Source organism: Brachionichthys hirsutus, chromosome 22, assembly GCF_040956055.1.
Source record: "Brachionichthys hirsutus isolate HB-005 chromosome 22, CSIRO-AGI_Bhir_v1, whole genome shotgun sequence".
Taxonomy (NCBI): Eukaryota; Metazoa; Chordata; class Actinopteri; order Lophiiformes; family Brachionichthyidae; genus Brachionichthys; species Brachionichthys hirsutus.
The window spans coordinates 3,092,636-3,112,959 of NC_090918.1; the positions used below are offsets into that span (position 1 = coordinate 3,092,636).

The following is a 20,324-nucleotide window of genomic DNA, read 5'->3' on the forward strand; positions in this document are numbered from 1 at the left end:
CGCTGGTATGAGAAGTAGCATAATATTTCCCCAATTAGCTGGAGTATTTATAGAGACAAGGTCACAGAAACCAGACTTTGATGGTTTGGACATGTCCAGAGGAGAGACGGGGACTATATCGGTAGAAGGATGCTGAGGATGGAGCTCCCAGGGAACAGGGCTAGAGGTCGACCCAGGAGAAGATACATGGACGTAGTGAGGGAGGACGTGAGAGTGGCTGGTGTTGGCGAGAACGATGCAAAGGACAAGGTGAAGTGGAGAAGGTTGGGTTGCTGTGACGATGTGGCCTCTCTGACCTTCTCTCCTAAACGTCTGACCTTCACTGTCCCTCTTATTGTCTCACTTCTAAAGTAAAGGTCAATTCTTTTGAACTAATTTTATTTTCTGAGTCTTTGAAAGAAAAACTTGAAAAATGGGGACTTGACAGATCTTTGACGAAGATGGTGAAAGCTCAGAGGATCCTGTTATTCTTGTACAGACTGTCCTTCATTCACAACAGAGTGATCCTAATCAATATGACTTCAATCACATGAACTAAAATGTTTTTGTCATAAAAAAAAGGGACTCAGATTAGGCCGAATTTCTGTCCTTTTCAAGAGTTCATGAGAACTTTATTTTTCAAAACAGTTGAGGTCATGGCATTGTGGCTTAGCTGGTGAAAGCACCTGTCTCGTAAACAGGAGATCCTGGGTTCAAATCCCGGCGATGCCTTTGACCATCTGTTTATGATATTCGTTGAAATCAACGTGGACTCATATGCATCAAGTGCAACCCTTTAATTCAGTGAAATAAATGAATCATTTGATGAATTGCTTTGCTTTTCAAATGTTCACAAGAAAATTGTTGTAAACTTCATCAACCAAGGTGCTGTGGCTTAGCTGGTCAAAGTGCTTGTCTAGTAAACAAGAGAGATCAATGAGGCTTCAAGGAAATGTCGACGAACACAAAGATATGAAAATGGATACTCTTAGCTATCGTTGCTGGAGGCCATATTTGTCCCCATCATAGACAGCTTGAGACAGAATGAGTGTCTTGAAGAGTTGAAAAATCTTGTTAGAAGCATGATCCATAAGCACTTTGACAAAATTATTGAATGTGAGATGGGTGCAATGGACAGCCTGCTGGACTGTCAGAATAGTCCATTGGTGGGGTTGCATTCATTGTGAGGAAGAGGAGTGACCAGCAAGTTTCTGTGCTCCTATTTACCAAACAACACAATGCCTTATGTCTCTGTGGCGCAATTGGTTAGCGCGCTCGGCTGTTAACCGAGAGGTTGGTGGTTCAAGCCCACCCAGGGACGGTGTGTTATCTTGCACAAGTGTTTATTCCCTTCGCGGGAGTCTTGGAGTGTCAGAGAAAGAGTTCCTTTACAGCTTAATGACTGTGAGTGACTACAAAGTTTCACCTTTTTTTTATTTGTATGAGACACTAATCAAAGGGGCAGCAGGTTTGTTTTTCTGAACGAGACAAAGTTTTTGAGAGAAAAACATGAAAAATGGGGACTTGACAGATCTTTGACGAAGATGGTGAAAGCTCAGAGGATCCTGTTATTCTTGTACAGACTGTCCTTCATTCACAACAGAGTGATCCTAATCAAAATGACTTCAATCACATGAACTAAAAGGTTTTTGTCATAAAAAAGGGACTCAGATTAGGCCGAATTCCAGTCCTTTGCAAGAGTTCACAATAACTCTTGAAGAGTTCACAAGAACCTTCTTTTTCCAAACCGTTGAAGTCACGGCATTGTGGCTTAGCTGGTGAAAGCACCTGTCTCGTAAACAGGAGACCCTGGGTTCAAATCCCGGCAATGCCTTTGTCCATCTGTTTATGATATTCGTTGAAATCAACGTGGACTCATATGCATCAAGTACAGCCCTTTTATTCAGTGAAATAAATGAATTGTTTGATGAATTGCTTTGCTTTTCAAATATTCACAAGAAAATTTTGTAAACCTCAGCAACCGAGGCGCTGTGGCTTAGCTGGTCAAAGTGCTTGTCTAGTAAACAAGAGATCCTGGGTTCAAATCCCGGCAGTGCCTGACCGTTTGGTTTTATGTCATGCTGGAGAGAAGGACGAAAACTGCAATCAATGAGGCTTCAAGGAAATGTCGACGAACACTAAGATATGAAAATGGATACTCTTAGCTATCATTGCTGGAGGCCATGTTTGTCCCCATCATAGACACCTTGAGACAGAATGAGTGTCTTGAAGAGTTGAAAAATCTTGTTAGAAGCATGATCCATAAGCACTTTGACAAAATTATTGAATGTGAGATGGGTGTAATGGACAGCCTGCTGGACTGTCAGAATAGTCCATTGGTGGGGTTGCATTCATTGTGAGGAAGAGGAGCGACCAGCAAGTTTCTGTGCTCCTATTTATCAAACAGCACCGCACCTTATGTCTCTGTGGCGCAATTGGTTAGCGCGCTCGGCTGTTAACCGAGAGGTTGGTGGTTCAAGCCCACCCGGGGACGGTGTATTATCTTGCACAAGTGTTTCTTGCCCTCGTGGAAGTCTTGGAGTGTCGGAGAAAGAGTTCCTTTACAGCTTAATGATTGTGAGTGACTACGAAGTTTCATCATTTTTTCATTTGTATGAGACACTAATCAAAGGGGCAGCAGGTTAGTTTTTCTGAACGAGACAAAGTTTTTGAGAGAAAAACATGAAAAATGGGGACTTGACAGATCTTTGACAAAGATGGTGAAAGCTCAGAGGATCCTGTTATTCTTGTACAGACTGTCCTTCATTCACAACAGAGTGATCCTAATCAATATGACTTCAATCACATGAACTAAAATGTTTTTGTCATAAAAAAGGGACTCAGATTAGGCCGAATTCCAGTCCTTTGCAAGAGTTCACAATAACTCTTGAAGAGTTCACGAGAACTTTCTTTTTCCAAACCATTGAAGTCACGGCATTGTGGCTTAGCTGGTGAAAGCACCTGTCTCGTAAACAGGAGACCCTGGGTTCAAATCCCGGCAATGCCTTTGTCCATCTGTTTATGATATTCGTTGAAATCAACGTGGACTCATATGCATCAAGTACAGCCCTTTTATTCAGTGAAATAAATGAATCGTTTGATGAATTGCTTTGCTTTTCAAATATTCACAAGAAAATTGTTGTAATCCTCAGCAACCGAGGTGCTGTGGCTTAGCTGGTCAAAGTGCTTGTCTAGTAACCAAGAGATCCTGGGTTCAAATCCCAGCAGTGCCTGACCGTTTGGTTTTATGTCATGCTGGAGAGAAGGACGAAAACTGCAATCAATGAGGCTTCAAGGAAATGTCGACAAACACTAAGATATGAAAATGGATACTCTTAGCTATCATTGCTGGAGGCCATATTTGTCCCCATCATAGACAGCTTGAGACAGAATGAGTGTCTTGAAGAGTTGAAAAATCTTGTTAGAAGCATGACCCATAAGCACTTTGACAAAATTATTGAATGTGAGATGGGTGTAATGGACAGCCTGCTGGACTGTCAGAATAGTCCATTGGTGGGGTTGCATTCATTGTGAGGAAGAGGAGTGACCAGGAAGTTTCTGTGCTCCTATTTATCAAACAGTGCTACACATTATGTCTCTGTGGCGCAATTGGTTAGCGCGCTCGGCTGTTAACCGAGAGGTTGGTGGTTCAAGCCCACCCAGGGACGGTGTGTTATCTTGCACAAGTGTTTATTCCCTTCGCGGGAGTCTTGGAGTGTCGGAGAAAGAGTTCCTTTACAGCTTAATGATTGTGAGTGACTACAAGGTTTCACCTTTTTTTCATTTGTATGAGACACTAATCAAAGGGGCAGCAGGTTAGCTTTTCTGAACAAGACAAAGTTTTTGAGAGAAAAACATGAAAAATGGGGACTTGACAGATCTTTGACGAAGATGGTGAAAGCTCAGAGGATCCTGTTATTCTTGTACAGACTGTCCTTCATTCACAACAGAGTGATCCTAATCAAAATGACTTCAATCACATGAACTAAAAGGTTTTTGTCATAAAAAAGGGACTCAGATTAGGCCGAATTCCAGTCCTTTGCAAGAGTTCACAATAACTCTTGAAGAGTTCACGAGAACTTTCTTTTTCCAAACCATTGAAGTCACGGCATTGTGGCTTAGCTGGTGAAAGCACCTGTCTCGTAAACAGGAGACCCTGGGTTCAAATCCCGGCAATGCCTTTGTCCATCTGTTTATGATATTCGTTGAAATCAACGTGGACTCATATGCATCAAGTACAACCCTTTTATTCAGTGAAATAAATGAATCGTTTGATGAATTGCTTTGCTTTTCAAATATTCACAAGAAAATTGTTGTAAACCTCATCAACCGAGGTGCTGTGGCTTAGCTGGTCAAAGTGCTTGTCTAGTAAACAAGAGATCCTGGGTTCAAATCCCAGCAGTGCCTGGCCGTTTGGTTTTATGTCATGCTGGAGAGAAGGACGAAAACTGCAATCAATGAGGCTTCAAGGAAATGTCGACGAACACTAAGATATGAAAATGGATACTCTTGGCTATCATTGCTGGAGGCCATATTTGTCCCCATCATAGACACCTTGAGACAGAATGAGTGTCTTGAAGAGGTGAAAAATCTTGTTAGAAGCATGATCCATAAGCACTTTGACAAAATTATTGAATGTGAGATGGGTGTAATGGACAGCCTGCTGGACTGTCAGAATAGTCCATTGGTGGGGTTGCATTCATTGTGAGGAAGAGGAGTGACCAGCAAATTTCTGTGCTCCTATTTATCAAACAGTGCTACACATTATGTCTCTGTGGCGCAATTTGTTAGCGCACTCGGCTGTTAACCGAGAGGTTGGTGGTTCAAGCCCACCCAGGGACGGTGTGTTATCTTGCACAAGTGTTTATTCCCTTCGCGGGAGTCTTGGAGTGTCGGAGAGAGAGTTCCTTTCCAGCTTAATGATTGTGAGTGACTACAAGGTTTCACCTTTTTTTCATTTGTATGAGACACTAATCAAAGGGGCAGCAGGTTAGCTTTTCTGAACAAGACAAAGTTTTTGAGAGAAAAACATGAAAAATGGGGACTTGACAGATCTTTGACGAAGATGGTGAAAGCTCAGAGGATCCTGTTATTCTTGTACAGACTGTCCTTCATTCACAACAGAGTGATCCTAATCAAAATGACTTCAATCACATGAACTAAAAGGTTTTTGTCATAAAAAAGGGACTCAGATTAGGCCGAATTCCAGTCCTTTGCAAGAGTTCACAATAACTCTTGAAGAGTTCACAAGAACCTTCTTTTTCCAAACCGTTGAAGTCACGGCATTGTGGCTTAGCTGGTGAAAGCACCTGTCTCGTAAACAGGAGACCCTGGGTTCAAATCCCGGCAATGCCTTTGTCCATCTGTTTATGATATTCGTTGAAATCAACGTGGACTCATATGCATCAAGTACAACCCTTTTATTCAGTGAAATAAATGAATCGTTTGATGAATTGCTTTGCTTTTCAAATATTCACAAGAAAATTGTTGTAAACCTCATCAACCGAGGTGCTGTGGCTTAGCTGGTCAAAGTGCTTGTCTAGTAAACAAGAGATCCTGGGTTCAAATCCCAGCAGTGCCTGGCCGTTTGGTTTTATGTCATGCTGGAGAGAAGGACGAAAACTGCAATCAATGAGGCTTCAAGGAAATGTCGACGAACACTAAGATATGAAAATGGATACTCTTAGCTATCATTGCTGGAGGCCATATTTGTCCCCATCATAGACACCTTGAGACAGAATGAGTGTCTTGAAGAGTTGAAAAATCTTGTTAGAAGCATGATCCATAAGCACTTTGACAAAATTATTGAATGTGAGATGGGTGTAATGGTCAGCCTGCTGGACTGTCAGAATAGTCCATTGGTGGGGTTGCATTCATTGTGAGGAAGAGGAGTGACCAGCAAATTTCTGTGCTCCTATTTATCAAACAGTGCTACACATTATGTCTCTGTGGCGCAATTGGTTAGCGCGCTCGGCTGTTAACCGAGAGGTTGGTGGTTCAAGCCCACCCAGGGACGGTGTATTATCCTGCACAAGTGTTTATTCCCTTCGCGGGAGTCTTGGAGTGTCGGAGAGAGAGTTCCTTGGACTTCTGGGTAATGGTCTCTGCGCTGGTATGAGAAGTAGCATAATATTTCCCCAATTAGCTGGAGTATTTATAGAGACAAGGTCACAGAGACCAGACTTCGATGGTTTGGACATGTCCAGAGGAGAGACGGGGACTATATCGGTAGAAGGATGCTGAGGATGGAGCTCCCAGGGAACAGGGCTAGAGGACGACCCAGGAGAAGACACATGGACATTAGAGTGGCTGGTGTTGGCGAGGACGATGCAAAGGACAAGGTGAAGTGGAGAAGGTTGGGTTGCTGTGACAATGTGGCCTCTCTGACCTTCTCTCCAAAACGTCTGACCTTCACTGTCCCTCTTATTGTCTCACTTTTAAAGTAAAGGTCAATTCTTTTGAACTAATTTTATTTTCTGAGTCTTTGAAAGAAAAACTTGAAAAATGGGGACTTGACAGATCTTTGACGAAGATGGTGAAAGCTCAGAGGATCCTGTTATTCTTGTACAGACTGTCCTTCATTCACAACAGAGTGATCCTAATCAAAATGACTTCAATCACATGAACTCAAATGTTTTTGTCATAAAAAAAAGGGACTCAGATTAGGCCGAATTCAAGTCCTTTTCAAGAGTTCATGAGAACTTTATTTTTCAAAACAGTTGAAGTCATGGCATTGTGGCTTAGCTGGTGAAAGCACCTGTCTCGTAAACAGGAGATCCTGGGTTCAGATCCCGGCGATGCCTTTGTCCATCTATTCATGATATTTGTTGAAATCAACGTGGACTCATATGCATCAAGTACAACCCTTTAATTCAGTGAAATAGATGAATCATTTGATGAATTGCTTTGCTTTTCAAATGTTCACAAGAAAATTGTTGTAATCTTCAGCAACCGAGGTGCTGTGGCTTAGCTGGTCAAAGTGCTTGTCTAGTAAACAAGAGATCCTGGGTTCAAATCCCAGCAGTGCCTGAGCTTTTGGTTTCATGTCATGCTGGAGAGAAGGACGAAAACTGCAATCAATGAGGCTTCAAGGAAATGTCGACGAACACGAAGATATGGAAATGGATACTCTTAGCTATCATTGCTGGAGGCCATATTTGTCCCCATCATAGACACCTTGAGACAGAATGAGTGTCTTGAAGAGTTGAAAAATCTTGTTAGAAGCATGATCCATAAGCACTTTGACAAAATTATTGAATGTGAGATGGGTGTAATGGACAGCCTGCTGGACTGTCAGAATAGTCCATTGGTGGGGTTGCATTCATTGTGAGGAAGAGGAGTGACCAGCAAGTTTCTGTGCTCCTATTTATCAAACAACGTGAGGCCTTATGTCTCTGTGGCGCAATTGGTTAGCGCGCTCGGCTGTTAACCGAGAGGTTGGTGGTTCAAGCCCACCCAGGGACGGTGTATTATCTTGCACAAGTGTTTATTCCCTTCGCGGGAGTCTTGGAGTGTCGGAGAGAGAGTTCCTTTCCAGCTTAATGATTGTGAGTGACTACAACGTTTCACCTTTTTTTCATTTGTATGAGACACTAATCAAAGGGGCAGCAGGTTAGTTTTTCTGAACAAGACAAAGTTTTTGAGAGAAAAACATGAAAAATGGGGACTTGACAGATCTTTGACGAAGATGGTGAAAGCTCAGAGGATCCTGTTATTCTTGTACAGACTGTCCTTCATTCACAACAGAGTGATCCTAATCAAAATGACTTCAATCACATGAACTAAAATGTTTTTGTAATAAAAAAAAGGGACCCAGATTAGGCCGAATTCAAGTCCTTTTCAAGAGTTCGTGAGAACTCTCTTCTTTGCGAAGATCAAAGTCGTGGCGTTGTGGCTTAGCTGGTGAAAGCACCTGTTTCGTAAACAGGAGATCCTGGGTTCAAATCCCAGCAGCGCCTGACCTTCTGCTTTTGCGCTCGGCTGTTAACTGAGAGGTTGGTGGTTCGAGTCCACCCAGGGATGGTGTATTTCCTTGCACAAGTGTTTCTGCCCTTCATGGACGTCTTGGAGTGTCAGAGAAAGAGTTCCTTTACAGCTGAATGATTGTGAGTTCTGCCTGATCGCTGAGTTGTCTTGTTGTGTAGCAACTGTCTGCATGTTCCAACTACAAATGACTTCCCTGTGTAAAACTCCCTATGAATTAATGAGGATTGAGGGAAACGTGAGCCTATCACTACACCAAACAGCTGAATTTTTAACGAGTCACTCGACTCGTCGGATGTTGCCTGGCCCACCACGGGGACTTACACATGTGTTGAGATCCGGGTCACGGATCCAGCAGCTGATCTCACGAATGAGTGCCTTTTGTCAAATTGAATTAGGTGATGAAAATTAAAATCACTTCCACGCTGGAAGGAAAACCTGCAGCATCTCAGCCCTCCATGACACAGTTTGGACACCCCTGCCCGAGATGTAGTATTCCAGTCTTCTGTCAGCCTCTCTTGCATATCCAAAGCCTTCCATCTGAAAAAAGCAATGCTGCCCCCTACAGGGATGTAGGTTATCAGTACAGCAGAGAATAGTTCTGCTTTTCACTGTAGACCTGCGCCAGACTTCCCCCCCCCCCCCATCCCGCAAAAACATTACCTTACTTGATGAATATATTCTTCCCTGCAGCAAATGTATGGACTAATTTGGACAAATATAATCATCACGCATTGAATAACTTGATGAAATACTCATTATTTATTTTTCAAAGTCACAACAGGAATATGAAAGAGCCGCATATGGCTCCAGAGGCGCAGGTTATCGACCCCTGGGCTAGACTAAGCAGCAGTATGGCTTTATGCCGAGGAAGAGTACCACAGACGCAATGTTTGCATTGATGCTAGAAATGGAGAAGTACAGGGAAGGTCAGAAGGAGCAGCATTGTGTCTGTGTATAGATCTCGAGAAAGCCTATGACAGGGTGCCCAGAGAGGAAGCACTGTTCACACTCAAGGTGAGATGAGGTGAGACAGGAAGCTCTTTGGAATATGATGCTTTGGACAGGGTGACGTGGAGAAGGTTGGGTTGCTGTGGCGACCCCTCACGGGACAAGCTGAAAGTACAGTAGTAGTAACTCAGTCCTGCCCCTCCATGATGCATCTCCCTCTGTGGCTCTGACATGGTATGTTCCAAAGTTCTCAGCAGTCTCTCTAAGTTCGTACCAATGAGAACCTTTTGGAGGGGTCTGGGATGAACCACTTTTCCCACAGATCAAAGTGAGCAGCTGGGTAATTCCAAGGTTTGAATGGACCATTCCAGTGCAGAAGCCGTGCATCCTGTATGACGCTCTCTGGATAGCGAGCATCTGGACCCCAGCCTGGACAAACAGGAAATCACCTGAGGTCAGTCCTACAGTATCGGACTTTACACCTGTGAGTACCAGCGGTATCCATTCCACTTTGGATGGCTTGAACTGACTGCACATAAACAGTGATGATCTCACCCAGGTGTCTGACGTGCCACAGTGGGTCCAGTGTTGTGTACTTGTCATGAAACACAATAAGCATAGGTGGAGTGGCGACGCCTCCTGCCACGGCGCTACTGTATAAGTTCAGCCTGATGGAGAAGAGGAAGAGGGTTTCTGCTCAGGTGGCGCTCTTATTGCTTTATTTAATTTCTTGTAATATAACTTTATTGAAAGACAAAATGTGGGATTTCCTATTCTCAATATTAATATATTTTGTAGTATAAAAGCAATAAAAATGAATGTTGATAGTGAAAAACATCAATTAAAAAAAGAATAAACCCCCACATTTAGAAAACTAAGATATAGTGCTAACCAAAGGATGTTTTATCTTGTTCAGATAGGACAGTAACAGATCAAAGAATCTCCATCACACAGCACTGGCTCCTCCTCCTTACTCCGAAGATACTGCTTTGTGTACTAAACCTCAGAGAAAGTCTCCAAGAAACCCGGTTTTAGTTTCTCCAGAGCATCAGAAATGAGCTGGGCATGAACCACTTCTAGAAACTGCTGATCCCTGTGCACACCTGAAATTCTCCTCCATCCATTTCTCCAGCTGTTTGGTGATCTTCTGTTTCTTCCATTCACCAATATCTGCCACAAACACCCCAGGGTTGAAAGAGCAGTCTCTGGGGTGGATGCCCAGATCTTTAACTTCCTGTTTCCTGTAGTCCAGGAAGCCCATGTAGGTTGTCTAAGGGAAAAACTCAGAGGGCAGAAAGTCATGTTTCAGTGATCAAATCTTTTGAAAGAATTAAATACCACAACTGTAGTTGAGACTTTATTTGAAGTGTTGTGCTGTACCTGCACGAAATGAGCTGTATGGAGACCGTTTATTACTACATCTGTTTACCAAAGCCACAAAAGTGTATCAATCAGCCCTCGTGTTGCCTTTAATGTCAGCTTCTTAAATGGTCAAAGGACTCTGTAGTTCAGACTTTACAGCAAACATCCTTCATAAATATGCAATAATGGATGTTAACACACACATGAATGCACCTGCATGCTGATGGAGCGCACCATCTCGTGCGTGGGGGGCAGGTCGCAGTCAGTGGCGAAGGCAGCAGCGTGACCCGACTTCAGCTTGGCTTTAAACAGGTCCTTGATGTCACCTGTAGTGCGTCAACACATCATAATGCATAATGTTAAATGCATTAGTTTCTTTGGTGATTGTTTCTTTTTTTAAAACCTTATACTACTGGAGGAATCTTTTACCATGATCATTATAGTGTGATGCCAGTCTGTGCATTCAAAGCAAGCTTGGAGAGACGAGATGCTGTCCTCAGCCCAGATTTTAACCTCCTTCTCCAGACGCTGAACGCGTCTGAACGACGGTTTGTACACAAGCACTAAAAGTACACTATTGTGGTACTCTGGCGATCGATCCAACCGAAATGGGCTTTTGGCACAATACATTTACGGTCATCTCTTAGATATATTTAATCTGCTGATAGTTTATAGTATTTTTGAACACCTTCTAGGAGAATATTCTGTTTGGCTTTCAACATAATTTTAATTGTTTTATAATAAACTATGCCAACAAACTATGCTTTATTTCATAAATAGTTGATGCATATGATCGCCACGTCCAGCATTATTCATCAGGCATATAGCACGTTTTTGTAGTAAAACAATATCATTAAGAATTAAGTACCACCTGATAGCTCCACACAGTAGGTCATATATGGAAGTATTAAAGTACAAAAGATTATATAAAAAGCTTTATCGCTCAAAAAATATTTTGTTCTGTACAGAACACAAAGTTTTTAGGATATTTTTTTCGCCTTAATATAGTGTACATGATGTTTCCATTTCAATTGGGAAGGTGGAGAACACCTGAACTGGACCAGTGAAGCTAGCTAGGAGCGCTCGGACATCTAGCGCCACCATCTGGAAGTTACTTGTACCTCAAATTTATGCTCGCGTACCAAAGCAAAGTTTTGCTCGCAGGTTTGCTCATGTCTCAGAACACTCGTACGCCAAAGCGCTCGTATTTCGAGGTATTACTGTGCATACATACCTTGTACAATGACATCATCGTCCAAGTATATCACCTTCTTATGGCTGATGTCAAGCAGAGGTAAGTAAAAGCGTGCAAAGTTGAGCTGCGGAACAAAAGCATTTGAAGGTTAACTCATGTATTATTATACTGTGGGGCCACGCGTCAGGACAACAAACCCAGAACTCACCGGATGCAACAGATCAGGGCGAGAGGAGTCTGGGTTCACCTTTCCCCGTAGCACCATGGGGTTAAATTCCAAAATCTTATATTTGATGCCTTTCAGGTTAGTCTTCTCGATGTACTGCCTGGAAGAACGCAAAGATGAAGGAACACGAAAGTCATCGAAGCACACCCATCAGGCCTACCAAGGCTTTATGGGTGTGTTGCAGAACCGTCACGTAGAATATATGCAACAAAGTAGAGACAAATCACAATGACAGGTCCCAGCATGTGCACAACGTGCAGCCATGCCATTCATCGTCTCACTAAAAAACAGGGTGAACCTCGTCGGTTTGATGGCATCACGAAGAGTAACGATGTAGAAGACAACGCTGGCGTCCGTGTTGCTGCGTATGCTGTTGATGGTCGCCATGGTCGCACCCATACGTTCCTCTGATGCACAGATGATGACGGGGATGGCGTCGTCCTTTGGCGCTTTCGCCGTAGGAACATGTGCTGCTTTTCTGACACTCTTCAGGTGACCTGAGGGGAATCGGAGGAAAGCGCTCCTGCCTTAGCAACCTTCTTAATGCATGCATGCACATGCAGTTCATAGTTAGTACAGATCATTAAATCATTATTACAAGTCACTTCAGTGAAGAAACAGAGTAATGCAATTGTTCAGTGTCGCCGCCTCATCCAATGCATTCTGGGAACTATCTGTGATTTTCACTCAGATCTGCTCTGTGAAATATGTGCAAATGCTACAGTGGCTGCTTTCACGTTTTAAAGATGTGACTAGAACCCGGGTGGAGGCACCTGGTGGGTTGGCTGGAGGGGGGGCTCTGTATAGTGTGCTGTGTAGGAGGTAACACAGCAGCAGCAGCAGCAGCACCAGGAGGATCCGGTTCACTGAAACACATGGATGCAGGATCCCCATTAGAGCGGGAGTTTCCCACGTGTTCACCCTGCTGTGCACTTTGACTCGCTTGCACTAACAATTAGCATAATATTTCTGGTTGGGATGCTTTCTTGTAATGGCTGCAGAAAAACCGCAGCGTTCTCTGTCAGGCAAGAGGGAGGAGTTTCAAATACTCGTCTGCAACCAGGTCTAAAATACTTTACTATCATGTTTCAGAAAGAAAAGTTAGAAATGCTGACTGTCGTTCCAAGCATGTTCAACGAGTCATTGTAATATTTGTAGTATTTCTACACTAGCAATTTAGAACCTTTTGGTGCTGATCCAGATCACCGTGTGGACGGTGTAGATCCAGTTAGGATATCATCATCTGATATCACTTCAGACTTACAGTCAGTATCGTCACTTTATTTTTCCCTTACTTTTTCTCAGGAGAGACATCCTTCATTCTTTCATGCTTGCTTCCAGCAACACCTGCAAACACACACAGGAAGAAGCCAACAGAGCGCAGAGATAGTTCATGTCGGACCCTTTTATGATTCCTGGTGAGTGAATTGAAGCCATATTTTATAGGATATGATATTTTTAAAGCCTCCATTATAAGTAAATGGGAAAATCTGGATTCTTTCTTCTTTTTTTTTGGTATCCAGATCGCTCTCAAAATGTCATGGGATCTAACTCAGACCCATCTTCAGATTTGTTTGCAGCAGGTTTTTTCTGTAATCCTATTTACAGCCAGACAAACAAACCTCCTTGCTGGAGGTAAACATGACGTACATCACGTGTGTGCTGATCTGTACGGTCATGTCAAAGTCCTGGCGTCAGCTGACCTGAGGCTTGAAGGGGGGGGGGGGGGGGGGCACTGAGTGACACATGTGGCTAGACTCGACGAAAACATTCCTTCGCTTCCTTTCATGGTGCCTTCATTGAAACTGTTTGCCTCCAGGCCATTTAAAGAACTGCAGCAGTAGAAATGCTGCACAACAGCGGAGAGCCACGCCCAGCTGTGTGTCTGATGGATCCCATCCCTATCGGCTTAGAAGAGGTTAAAGTAGACTGATTAATCGCCTCCGCCGAGGAGGTTCTGTTTTTGAAGGTGTTTATCTGTCTGTTAGCAGCGTAACTGGAAAAAGTTACAAATGGATCTTGATCTTTACAGGAATGTTACCAGTAACAGATGATCCAGAAGAGATTCTGGATCACTTTGATGTTTAATTAACATTGGGTCTCTATCTCACCACCAAATTTCATCCGGATACTGTAGCGATCTGGATTTTCCCCATTTTCTTATAATCTAGGCTTTTTTAGAAAAAACCCAACTTGTAAAATCTGCATTCAATTCACTCACCAAAAATCACAGTCATAAAGGGGTCCGATATGAACCATCATGAAACATGTTGTGGATCTGATCCAGAATGAGGTCAGTGTTTTCAGGCTCTCCCGTTCTCTGTGTCGCCCCGTAGTCCCTGGTTCTACCTTTAAGCAGGAAATGACAGAGTTGAACTTGTTCATTTGTTTAATTGTCACACCGACAGTTCAGTTCGCCTTTTGTGCTCCACCTCTTCAGAAAGCTGCTTGTTAGATGGTCAGCAGGCAGCTAAACCGGAATAGAACATTTGTTTGTCATTGTTTGGGGAGGCACAGAACATCTGGAGCGGATTAGCTCAGATACGTTTCCCAGAAGGCAGCACTGCATCGAAACCGCTGGCTGTCCGCCCTCCACTACAATAATTTATCTTAAAAAGCTCCTTCAATGAATTGATTCATAGGAATGTGTTTGATCATCCGTTTGTACAAACTTAAAGCAGTTCCAAAAAGCGTGCATCTGTAACTGCGAGTGGGGGGATGGGGCCCAGCCCAGTCTAAACCATACAAGTCATCACCAAAAGGAAACCTCAACCACAGAGATAAACCATTAACCTACGAAGCTGAAACAGCACGACTGTAACGGTGAGCAGAGTTCTCTTTTGTTTTGGACACCGTCCAAACAAACAAACAGTTCTGGGGGGGGGTTCTAAATAGCACAAACAGAAGAACCCTATTTAAATTCCATAATACACAACAGACAACATGATCGGTATACACGCGCTTTAAAAAAAACTGTTAAAGTAAGGGGGCGTGTCCTTGTTAATGATATAACGCATCGTTTTAAATTGTAATAAAATCCAAAGCACATTTAAAATGTCCGGAATGGACATGAAGCGTCTCACCAGAGAATGCGCTGCTGAGATGGGGGGGTGGGTGTCATTCCTGTTCGTGAAACATGCTGTGAAGCTTCTGGACCCTGAGACGCACTAACAAGCCCACAGCTTCCCCTCCCTCCCCCATTCTCCTCCCTCCATCCCATCTCCTCCCTTCCATCTCCTCCATCCCCCATTCTCCTCCCACCATCCTAAAATGGCTCAGGGTAGAGGACAGGGTTAAACAACTCAAAATGGGATTGGCATTTAAAATAGTCAATGCAGCTCTGCCCCCTCAATCCCTGCATACCTGACAAAACACCTCCAAAGATTTAGTGACACCCACAGCCACAACACTAGAGGGAGCTCAAACAACAACCTGATTACCCCCTCCTATAAGACTAACATGGGTAAATCATCTTTCTACAATACTGCCACCCAAGGGTGGAACTGTTTGACTCCTGCCCTCAAAACATGCACCTCTTTGGCCTCCTTCAAAACGGCCCTAAAAATACAGCTTTCGAGATAGTCATCACGACTCTCTCCGGATCAACTCCCCCCCCCCCTCCCTTTATTTGTCCACCTACGTTGTACATATTAAGTGTCTTTGTAATTTATTGTAATTTATTGTCATTTTGCATCTGTGGTGTAATTTATTTTTATTTGTATTGTTATTTTGCATCAATTGAGTAATTTAATATTGGTTTTATTTTTATTTTTATTTGTATTGTTAAATGTCGATGATTTATGTACCAAGGACTTTCAACAGAAACAAGACCGCAAGGGCTTTTTAGAAATGCTCCTCTTAGACAGGATGTTTGACTGTATTTGTACTGTAATACATGCTACTGTGTGACTGTACTTGTACCCTAACATTCTATCTAATAAATATATTCATCTTCATCATCAGCGCCATCCTCAACGCAGCCTCTCTCACAAACTCACCCTTTGTGGTGTATTCATTCCTGCGTATCGCCCTACCGATCAGTTCAGTTCAGTTCAGTTCAGACAACTTTATTTATCCCAAAGGGCAATTCAGTTTATGCAGTCTACCAGACCATATAAATATCTGCAAACATAATAAATAAATAACTAAAAATATTAATAAAGAAAAAGAGACAGTATATTGACAATGCTCAGTAATGCTGATTATAATGCATCTTTTGAAGATTTAACAGCATATTGGCAGATGAAAGACTTGGAGTAACGGTTAGTTCTCCTACAGGGGGCGATAAAGCGGCGGACCTGAGGGCAGTAAGGTAAACTTGGAGCTCAGGATGTGGTCATGTTGGGAGATTATACATGGGACATTATTCTTCCTTCTCAGTGGGCTCCTGTTGTTGTTTTGTAAAGGCTCCCATTGACCTCATGTTGCTGCAGAGTCTGCGTGTGTGTGTTAGCCATGTGTTTCTATTAGCCATCGAATCTTACCCTAATGCCGTTCACCTCCCTCCTTGACCCGCCAGGCTCCCGAGTCTGCCGTCTGAGTGCAGCTCGTGTTGAGTTCATGGCCTATGGTTCTGATTAAGTCCTGGGTCGGTTGTTCCGGGAGGTGAGACCGGGGCCCGTCATCGCCAGCTTTACTACTTCACACACGAGGAGGTTTGCAAATGTGTCAACGGCATTTGGGTCTCACCCATGATTGTGGCAAATTAGCTCACCTAGGTAGCCCTTAGATCTGTGAAATTCTAACTAATGCAACATTTTTCCCAGAGCTTATTATGATCAGGGACAGCCGCGACATAACAAAAATCTCCTGTACCACTTCTTCCTTGCCTTCTTCGCATGCAGCTGGTCCCGGAGGTCCTCGAGCTCGGACATCTGCTCTATACACTGTTGATCCTTCTTTTTCAGAAGGTTCTTCTCAGCCTCAGCCTCCTTCAGAGCAGCAGTCAGAGAGACCTCCATCTGATCTTTCTGTTTCGCCATCTCATCCATTTGGGTGTTCAGCTCTGCCTTCTGCTGCTCGAGCTGAGCAACATGAAGGTCTGTGTTTGTTTTCATTTCATCCATTTGGGTGCTCAGCTCTGCCTTCTGCTGCTCGAGCAGAGCAACATGAAGGTCTGTGTTTCTTTCCATCTCATCCATTTGGGTGTTCAGCTCTGCCTTCTGCTGCTCGAGCTGAGCAACATGAAGGTCTGTGTTTCTTTTCATCTCATCCATTTGGGTGTTCAGCTGTGCCTTCTGGTGCTCGAGCAGAGAAACATGAATGTCTGTGTTTCTTTCCATCTCATCTATTTGGGACTTGAGCTTTAGAATCGTCATCTCCCTCTGCTTCTCCACCCCCTTCATGTAATCTCTCTGATGAGCGTTCTTCTGAGAGAGACACAACATTTTCTGTTCAGCTGTTGATCGTTGCTGTTCCTCATCATTTAGCTTCAGCCTTAATTCAATCATTTCTGCTTGAATGTTAGTTAGCTGATCTTTCATGCTCGAGGTTTCAACCAGCATAATTTCTTTCTGCTTTCTTTCTTCCTCCAGCTGATGTTGAGCGTCTTTCAGAGAAGCGTCAAGACTGTTCAGCTCCACTCTTTGCTGCTCAATCAGAGCAACATGAATGTCTCTGGTTTTCCCCACCTCATCCATCTGGGAGCTGAAACCTAGATTTGTCTCCTCCTGGATCTTCTCCAGCTGATCTAGTGTAGCTTTCAGACTCATGTTATTGCTGGAGAGAATCAGCTCATTCTGTTCCAATGTTGATCGTTGCTGTTCCTCACCATGTAGCTTCAGCCTCAATGCAGCTATTTCTGATTGAAGGGTGTTGGTTTCCACCAGCTGTGAATTGAGAGTGCAGATCTCTTGTTGCATACATTTTTTCTGCTTTCTTTCTTCCTCCAGCTGCAGCTGCTGGATCTCCAGCTGCTGTTGAGCATCTTTCAGAGAAGCTTTAAGACTGTTCAGCTCCGCTTTCAGCTCCTCAAGCTGAGCCATATAGCAGCGTCTCTGTTTTTTTACGGCAACAAGCCTCCGCCTTAATGCAGTTACGTCTGATTGAAGGGTGTTGGTTTCATTTGAGAGAGCAGATTTGAGAGTGCAGATCTCTCGTTGCATAATTTCTTTCTGCTTTCTTTCTTCCTCCAGCTGATGTTGAGCGTCTTTCAGAGAAGCGTCAAGACTGTTCAGCTCCGCTCTCTGCTGCTCAATCAGAGCAACATGAATGTCTCTGGTTTTCCCCATCTCATCCATCTGGGAGCTGAAACCTAGATTTGTCTCCTCCTGGATCTTCTCCAGCTGATCGATTGTAGCTTTCAGACTCATGTTATTGCTGGCGAGAAGCAGCTCATTCTGTTCCAATGTTGATCGTTGCTGTTCCTCATCATGTAGCTTCAGCCTCAATGCAGCTATTTCTGATTGGAGGGTGTTGGTTTCCACCAACTGTGAATTGAGAGTGCAGATCTCTAGTTGCATAAATTCTTTCTGCTTTCTTTCTTCCTCCAGCTGCAGCGGCTGGATCTCCAGCTGATGTTGAGCATCATTCAGAAAAGCGTTAAGCCTGTTCAGCTCTGCTCTCTGCTGCTCAACCAGAGCAACATGAATGTCTGTGTTTTTCCCCATCTCATCCATTTGGGAGCTGAAACTTAGATTTGTCTCCTCCTGGATCTTCTCCAGCTGATCTAGTGTAGCTTTCAGACTCATGTTATTGCTGGAGAGAATCAGCTCATTCTGTTCCAATGTTGATCGTTGCTGTTCCTCACCATGTAGCTTCAGCCTCAATGCAGCTATTTCTGATTGGAGGGTGTTTGTTTCACCCAACTGTGAATTGCGAGTGCAGATCTCTCGTTGCATAATTTCTTTCTGCTTTCTTTCTTCCTCCAGCTGATGTTGAGCGTCTTTCAGAGAAGCTTCAAGACTGTTCAGCTCCGCTCTCTGCTGCTCAACCAGAGCAACATGAATGTCTGTGTTTTTCCCCATCTCATCCATTTGGGAGCTGAAACCTAGATTTGTCTCCACCTGGTTCTTCACCAGCTGATCGATTGTAGCTTTCAGACTCATGTTATTGCTGGAGAGAATCAGCTCATTCTGTTCCAATGTTGATCGTTGCTGTTCCTCATCATGTAGCTTCAGCCTCAATGCAGCTATTTCTGATTGAAGGGTGTTGGTTTCACCCAACTGTGAATTGAGACTGCAGATCATCTGTAGTTGCATACATTTTTTCTGCTTTCTTTCTTCCTCCAGCTGCAGCTGCTGGCTCTCCAGCTGCTGTTGAGCGTCTTTCAGAAAAGCGTTAAGACTGTTCAGCTCCGCTCTCTGCTGCTCAACCAGAGCAACATGAATGTCTCTGTTTTTCCCCATCTCATCCATTTGGGAGCGGAAACCTAGATTTGTCTCCACCTGGTTCTTCACCAGCTGATCTATTGTAGCTTTCAGACTCATGTTATTGCTGGCGAGAAGCAGCTCATTCTGTTCCAATGTTGATCGTTGCTGTTCCTCACCATGTAGCTTCAGCCTCAATGCAGCTATTTCTGATTGGAGGGTGTTGGTTTCCACCAACTGTGAATTGCGAGTGCAGATCTCTCGTTGCATAAATTCTTTCTGCTTTCTGTCTTCCTCCAGCTGCAGCTGCTGGCTCTCCAGCTGATGTTGAGCATTGTTCAGAAAAGCGTTAAGCCTGTTCAGCTCCGCTCTCTGCTGCTCAATCAGAGCAACATGATTGTCTCTGTTTGTTTTCATATCATCCATTTGGGAGCTGAAACCTAGATTTGTCTCCACCTGGATCTTCTCCAGCTGATCTATTGTAGCTTTCAGACTCATGTTATTGCTGCAGAGAAGCAGCTCATTCTGTTCCAATGTTGATCGTTGCTGTTCCTCATCATGTAGCTTCAGCCTCAATGCAGCTATTTCTGATTGAAGGGTGTTTGTTTCAACCAACTGTGAATTGAGAGTGCAGATCATCTCTGGTTGCATAATTTCTTTCTGCTTTCTTTCTTCCTCCAGCTGCAGCTGCTGGATCTCCAGCTGCTGTTGAGCATTGTTCAGAGAAGCTTCAAGACTGTTCAGCTCCGCTTTCTGATCTTTAAGCTGAGCCATATCAGAGTATCTTTGTTTGCTCATGGTAAAGTGGCTCTCCCTTAATTCAGTTATTTCTAATTGATGGCTCTCCAGCTGTTGTTGAGCTTCTTTCAGAGAAGCCTTAAGCTCTGATTCTTCAGGCTCCCGTTTGAGCTTCTGCCTTGCGTACTTTGTCTTTAAGCTCTTCACTCGGTTCAAATTTGCTTTTGCTCCCTCCCAAGGGGGATCAAATTTTTTTTTGATGCCTCTTGCAACATAATGTGCCTTTGACTTCATGATCAAATGTGGCAAATTCAGCAGAAAGCTGTATATTTATAGGCAACTACAAAGCTGCTTTGTTCATTGATGCTTTGATCTTTGATCTTTTGATATGCTGCGCCATATGAATCTCTTAGCAAGCTATGCTATTCAGCACAGCCAAACTGGAAGGAGCTGTGCTTAAACATCACTAACTTTGGATAATCTGTACAGTATGAAAAGTGTTAATGATGCCTGATGGAATTTTACTCCTTCTTGTAATAGTTGTCCTTTACGGGTTGTACCAGAATAAACAAGGTTGTAGTAC

At 43.6% G+C, this 20,324-nt stretch overlaps 1 protein-coding gene and 18 non-coding genes across 19 annotated transcripts; 18 read left to right on the forward strand and 1 right to left on the reverse strand.

Annotated features, from left to right (window-relative positions):
• Nucleotides 1-637: 637 nt before the first annotated feature.
• On the forward strand, nucleotides 638-711 carry trnat-cgu (transfer RNA threonine (anticodon CGU)). The gene has a single exon. It is a non-coding gene; the product is annotated as a tRNA-Thr (tRNA).
• A 515-nt stretch (nucleotides 712-1,226) lies between these two features.
• trnan-guu (transfer RNA asparagine (anticodon GUU)) lies at nucleotides 1,227-1,300 on the forward strand. The gene has a single exon. It is a non-coding gene; the product is annotated as a tRNA-Asn (tRNA).
• Nucleotides 1,301-1,739: 439 nt separating this feature from the next.
• trnat-cgu (transfer RNA threonine (anticodon CGU)) lies at nucleotides 1,740-1,813 on the forward strand. Its single transcript has one exon. It is a non-coding gene; the product is annotated as a tRNA-Thr (tRNA).
• A 151-nt stretch (nucleotides 1,814-1,964) lies between these two features.
• Nucleotides 1,965-2,038, forward strand: trnat-agu (transfer RNA threonine (anticodon AGU)). Its single transcript has one exon. It is a non-coding gene; the product is annotated as a tRNA-Thr (tRNA).
• A 361-nt stretch (nucleotides 2,039-2,399) lies between these two features.
• Nucleotides 2,400-2,473, forward strand: trnan-guu (transfer RNA asparagine (anticodon GUU)). The gene has a single exon. It is a non-coding gene; the product is annotated as a tRNA-Asn (tRNA).
• Nucleotides 2,474-2,912: 439 nt separating this feature from the next.
• On the forward strand, nucleotides 2,913-2,986 carry trnat-cgu (transfer RNA threonine (anticodon CGU)). The gene has a single exon. It is a non-coding gene; the product is annotated as a tRNA-Thr (tRNA).
• Nucleotides 2,987-3,138: 152 nt separating this feature from the next.
• On the forward strand, nucleotides 3,139-3,212 carry trnat-agu (transfer RNA threonine (anticodon AGU)). Its single transcript has one exon. It is a non-coding gene; the product is annotated as a tRNA-Thr (tRNA).
• A 361-nt stretch (nucleotides 3,213-3,573) lies between these two features.
• On the forward strand, nucleotides 3,574-3,647 carry trnan-guu (transfer RNA asparagine (anticodon GUU)). Its single transcript has one exon. It is a non-coding gene; the product is annotated as a tRNA-Asn (tRNA).
• A 439-nt stretch (nucleotides 3,648-4,086) lies between these two features.
• trnat-cgu (transfer RNA threonine (anticodon CGU)) lies at nucleotides 4,087-4,160 on the forward strand. Its single transcript has one exon. It is a non-coding gene; the product is annotated as a tRNA-Thr (tRNA).
• Nucleotides 4,161-4,312: 152 nt separating this feature from the next.
• On the forward strand, nucleotides 4,313-4,386 carry trnat-agu (transfer RNA threonine (anticodon AGU)). Its single transcript has one exon. It is a non-coding gene; the product is annotated as a tRNA-Thr (tRNA).
• Nucleotides 4,387-4,747: 361 nt separating this feature from the next.
• Nucleotides 4,748-4,821, forward strand: trnan-guu (transfer RNA asparagine (anticodon GUU)). The gene has a single exon. It is a non-coding gene; the product is annotated as a tRNA-Asn (tRNA).
• A 439-nt stretch (nucleotides 4,822-5,260) lies between these two features.
• trnat-cgu (transfer RNA threonine (anticodon CGU)) lies at nucleotides 5,261-5,334 on the forward strand. Its single transcript has one exon. It is a non-coding gene; the product is annotated as a tRNA-Thr (tRNA).
• A 152-nt stretch (nucleotides 5,335-5,486) lies between these two features.
• Nucleotides 5,487-5,560, forward strand: trnat-agu (transfer RNA threonine (anticodon AGU)). The gene has a single exon. It is a non-coding gene; the product is annotated as a tRNA-Thr (tRNA).
• Nucleotides 5,561-5,921: 361 nt separating this feature from the next.
• On the forward strand, nucleotides 5,922-5,995 carry trnan-guu (transfer RNA asparagine (anticodon GUU)). The gene has a single exon. It is a non-coding gene; the product is annotated as a tRNA-Asn (tRNA).
• A 713-nt stretch (nucleotides 5,996-6,708) lies between these two features.
• On the forward strand, nucleotides 6,709-6,782 carry trnat-cgu (transfer RNA threonine (anticodon CGU)). Its single transcript has one exon. It is a non-coding gene; the product is annotated as a tRNA-Thr (tRNA).
• Nucleotides 6,783-6,934: 152 nt separating this feature from the next.
• Nucleotides 6,935-7,008, forward strand: trnat-agu (transfer RNA threonine (anticodon AGU)). The gene has a single exon. It is a non-coding gene; the product is annotated as a tRNA-Thr (tRNA).
• A 361-nt stretch (nucleotides 7,009-7,369) lies between these two features.
• Nucleotides 7,370-7,443, forward strand: trnan-guu (transfer RNA asparagine (anticodon GUU)). Its single transcript has one exon. It is a non-coding gene; the product is annotated as a tRNA-Asn (tRNA).
• Nucleotides 7,444-7,863: 420 nt separating this feature from the next.
• trnat-cgu (transfer RNA threonine (anticodon CGU)) lies at nucleotides 7,864-7,937 on the forward strand. The gene has a single exon. It is a non-coding gene; the product is annotated as a tRNA-Thr (tRNA).
• A 1,238-nt stretch (nucleotides 7,938-9,175) lies between these two features.
• On the reverse strand, nucleotides 9,176-13,010 carry glt8d2 (glycosyltransferase 8 domain containing 2). Its single transcript, XM_068755500.1, has 9 exons — nucleotides 12,992-13,010; nucleotides 12,470-12,562; nucleotides 11,995-12,193; nucleotides 11,679-11,796; nucleotides 11,510-11,594; nucleotides 10,489-10,601; nucleotides 10,017-10,183; nucleotides 9,469-9,581; nucleotides 9,176-9,342 (listed from the first exon to the last, which is right to left on the reverse strand). The coding sequence occupies exons 1-9, from the start codon at nucleotides 13,008-13,010 to the stop codon at nucleotides 9,176-9,178; spliced, it is 1,074 nt and encodes a 357-aa protein (XP_068611601.1).
• Between the last annotated feature and the right edge of the window lie 7,314 nt (nucleotides 13,011-20,324).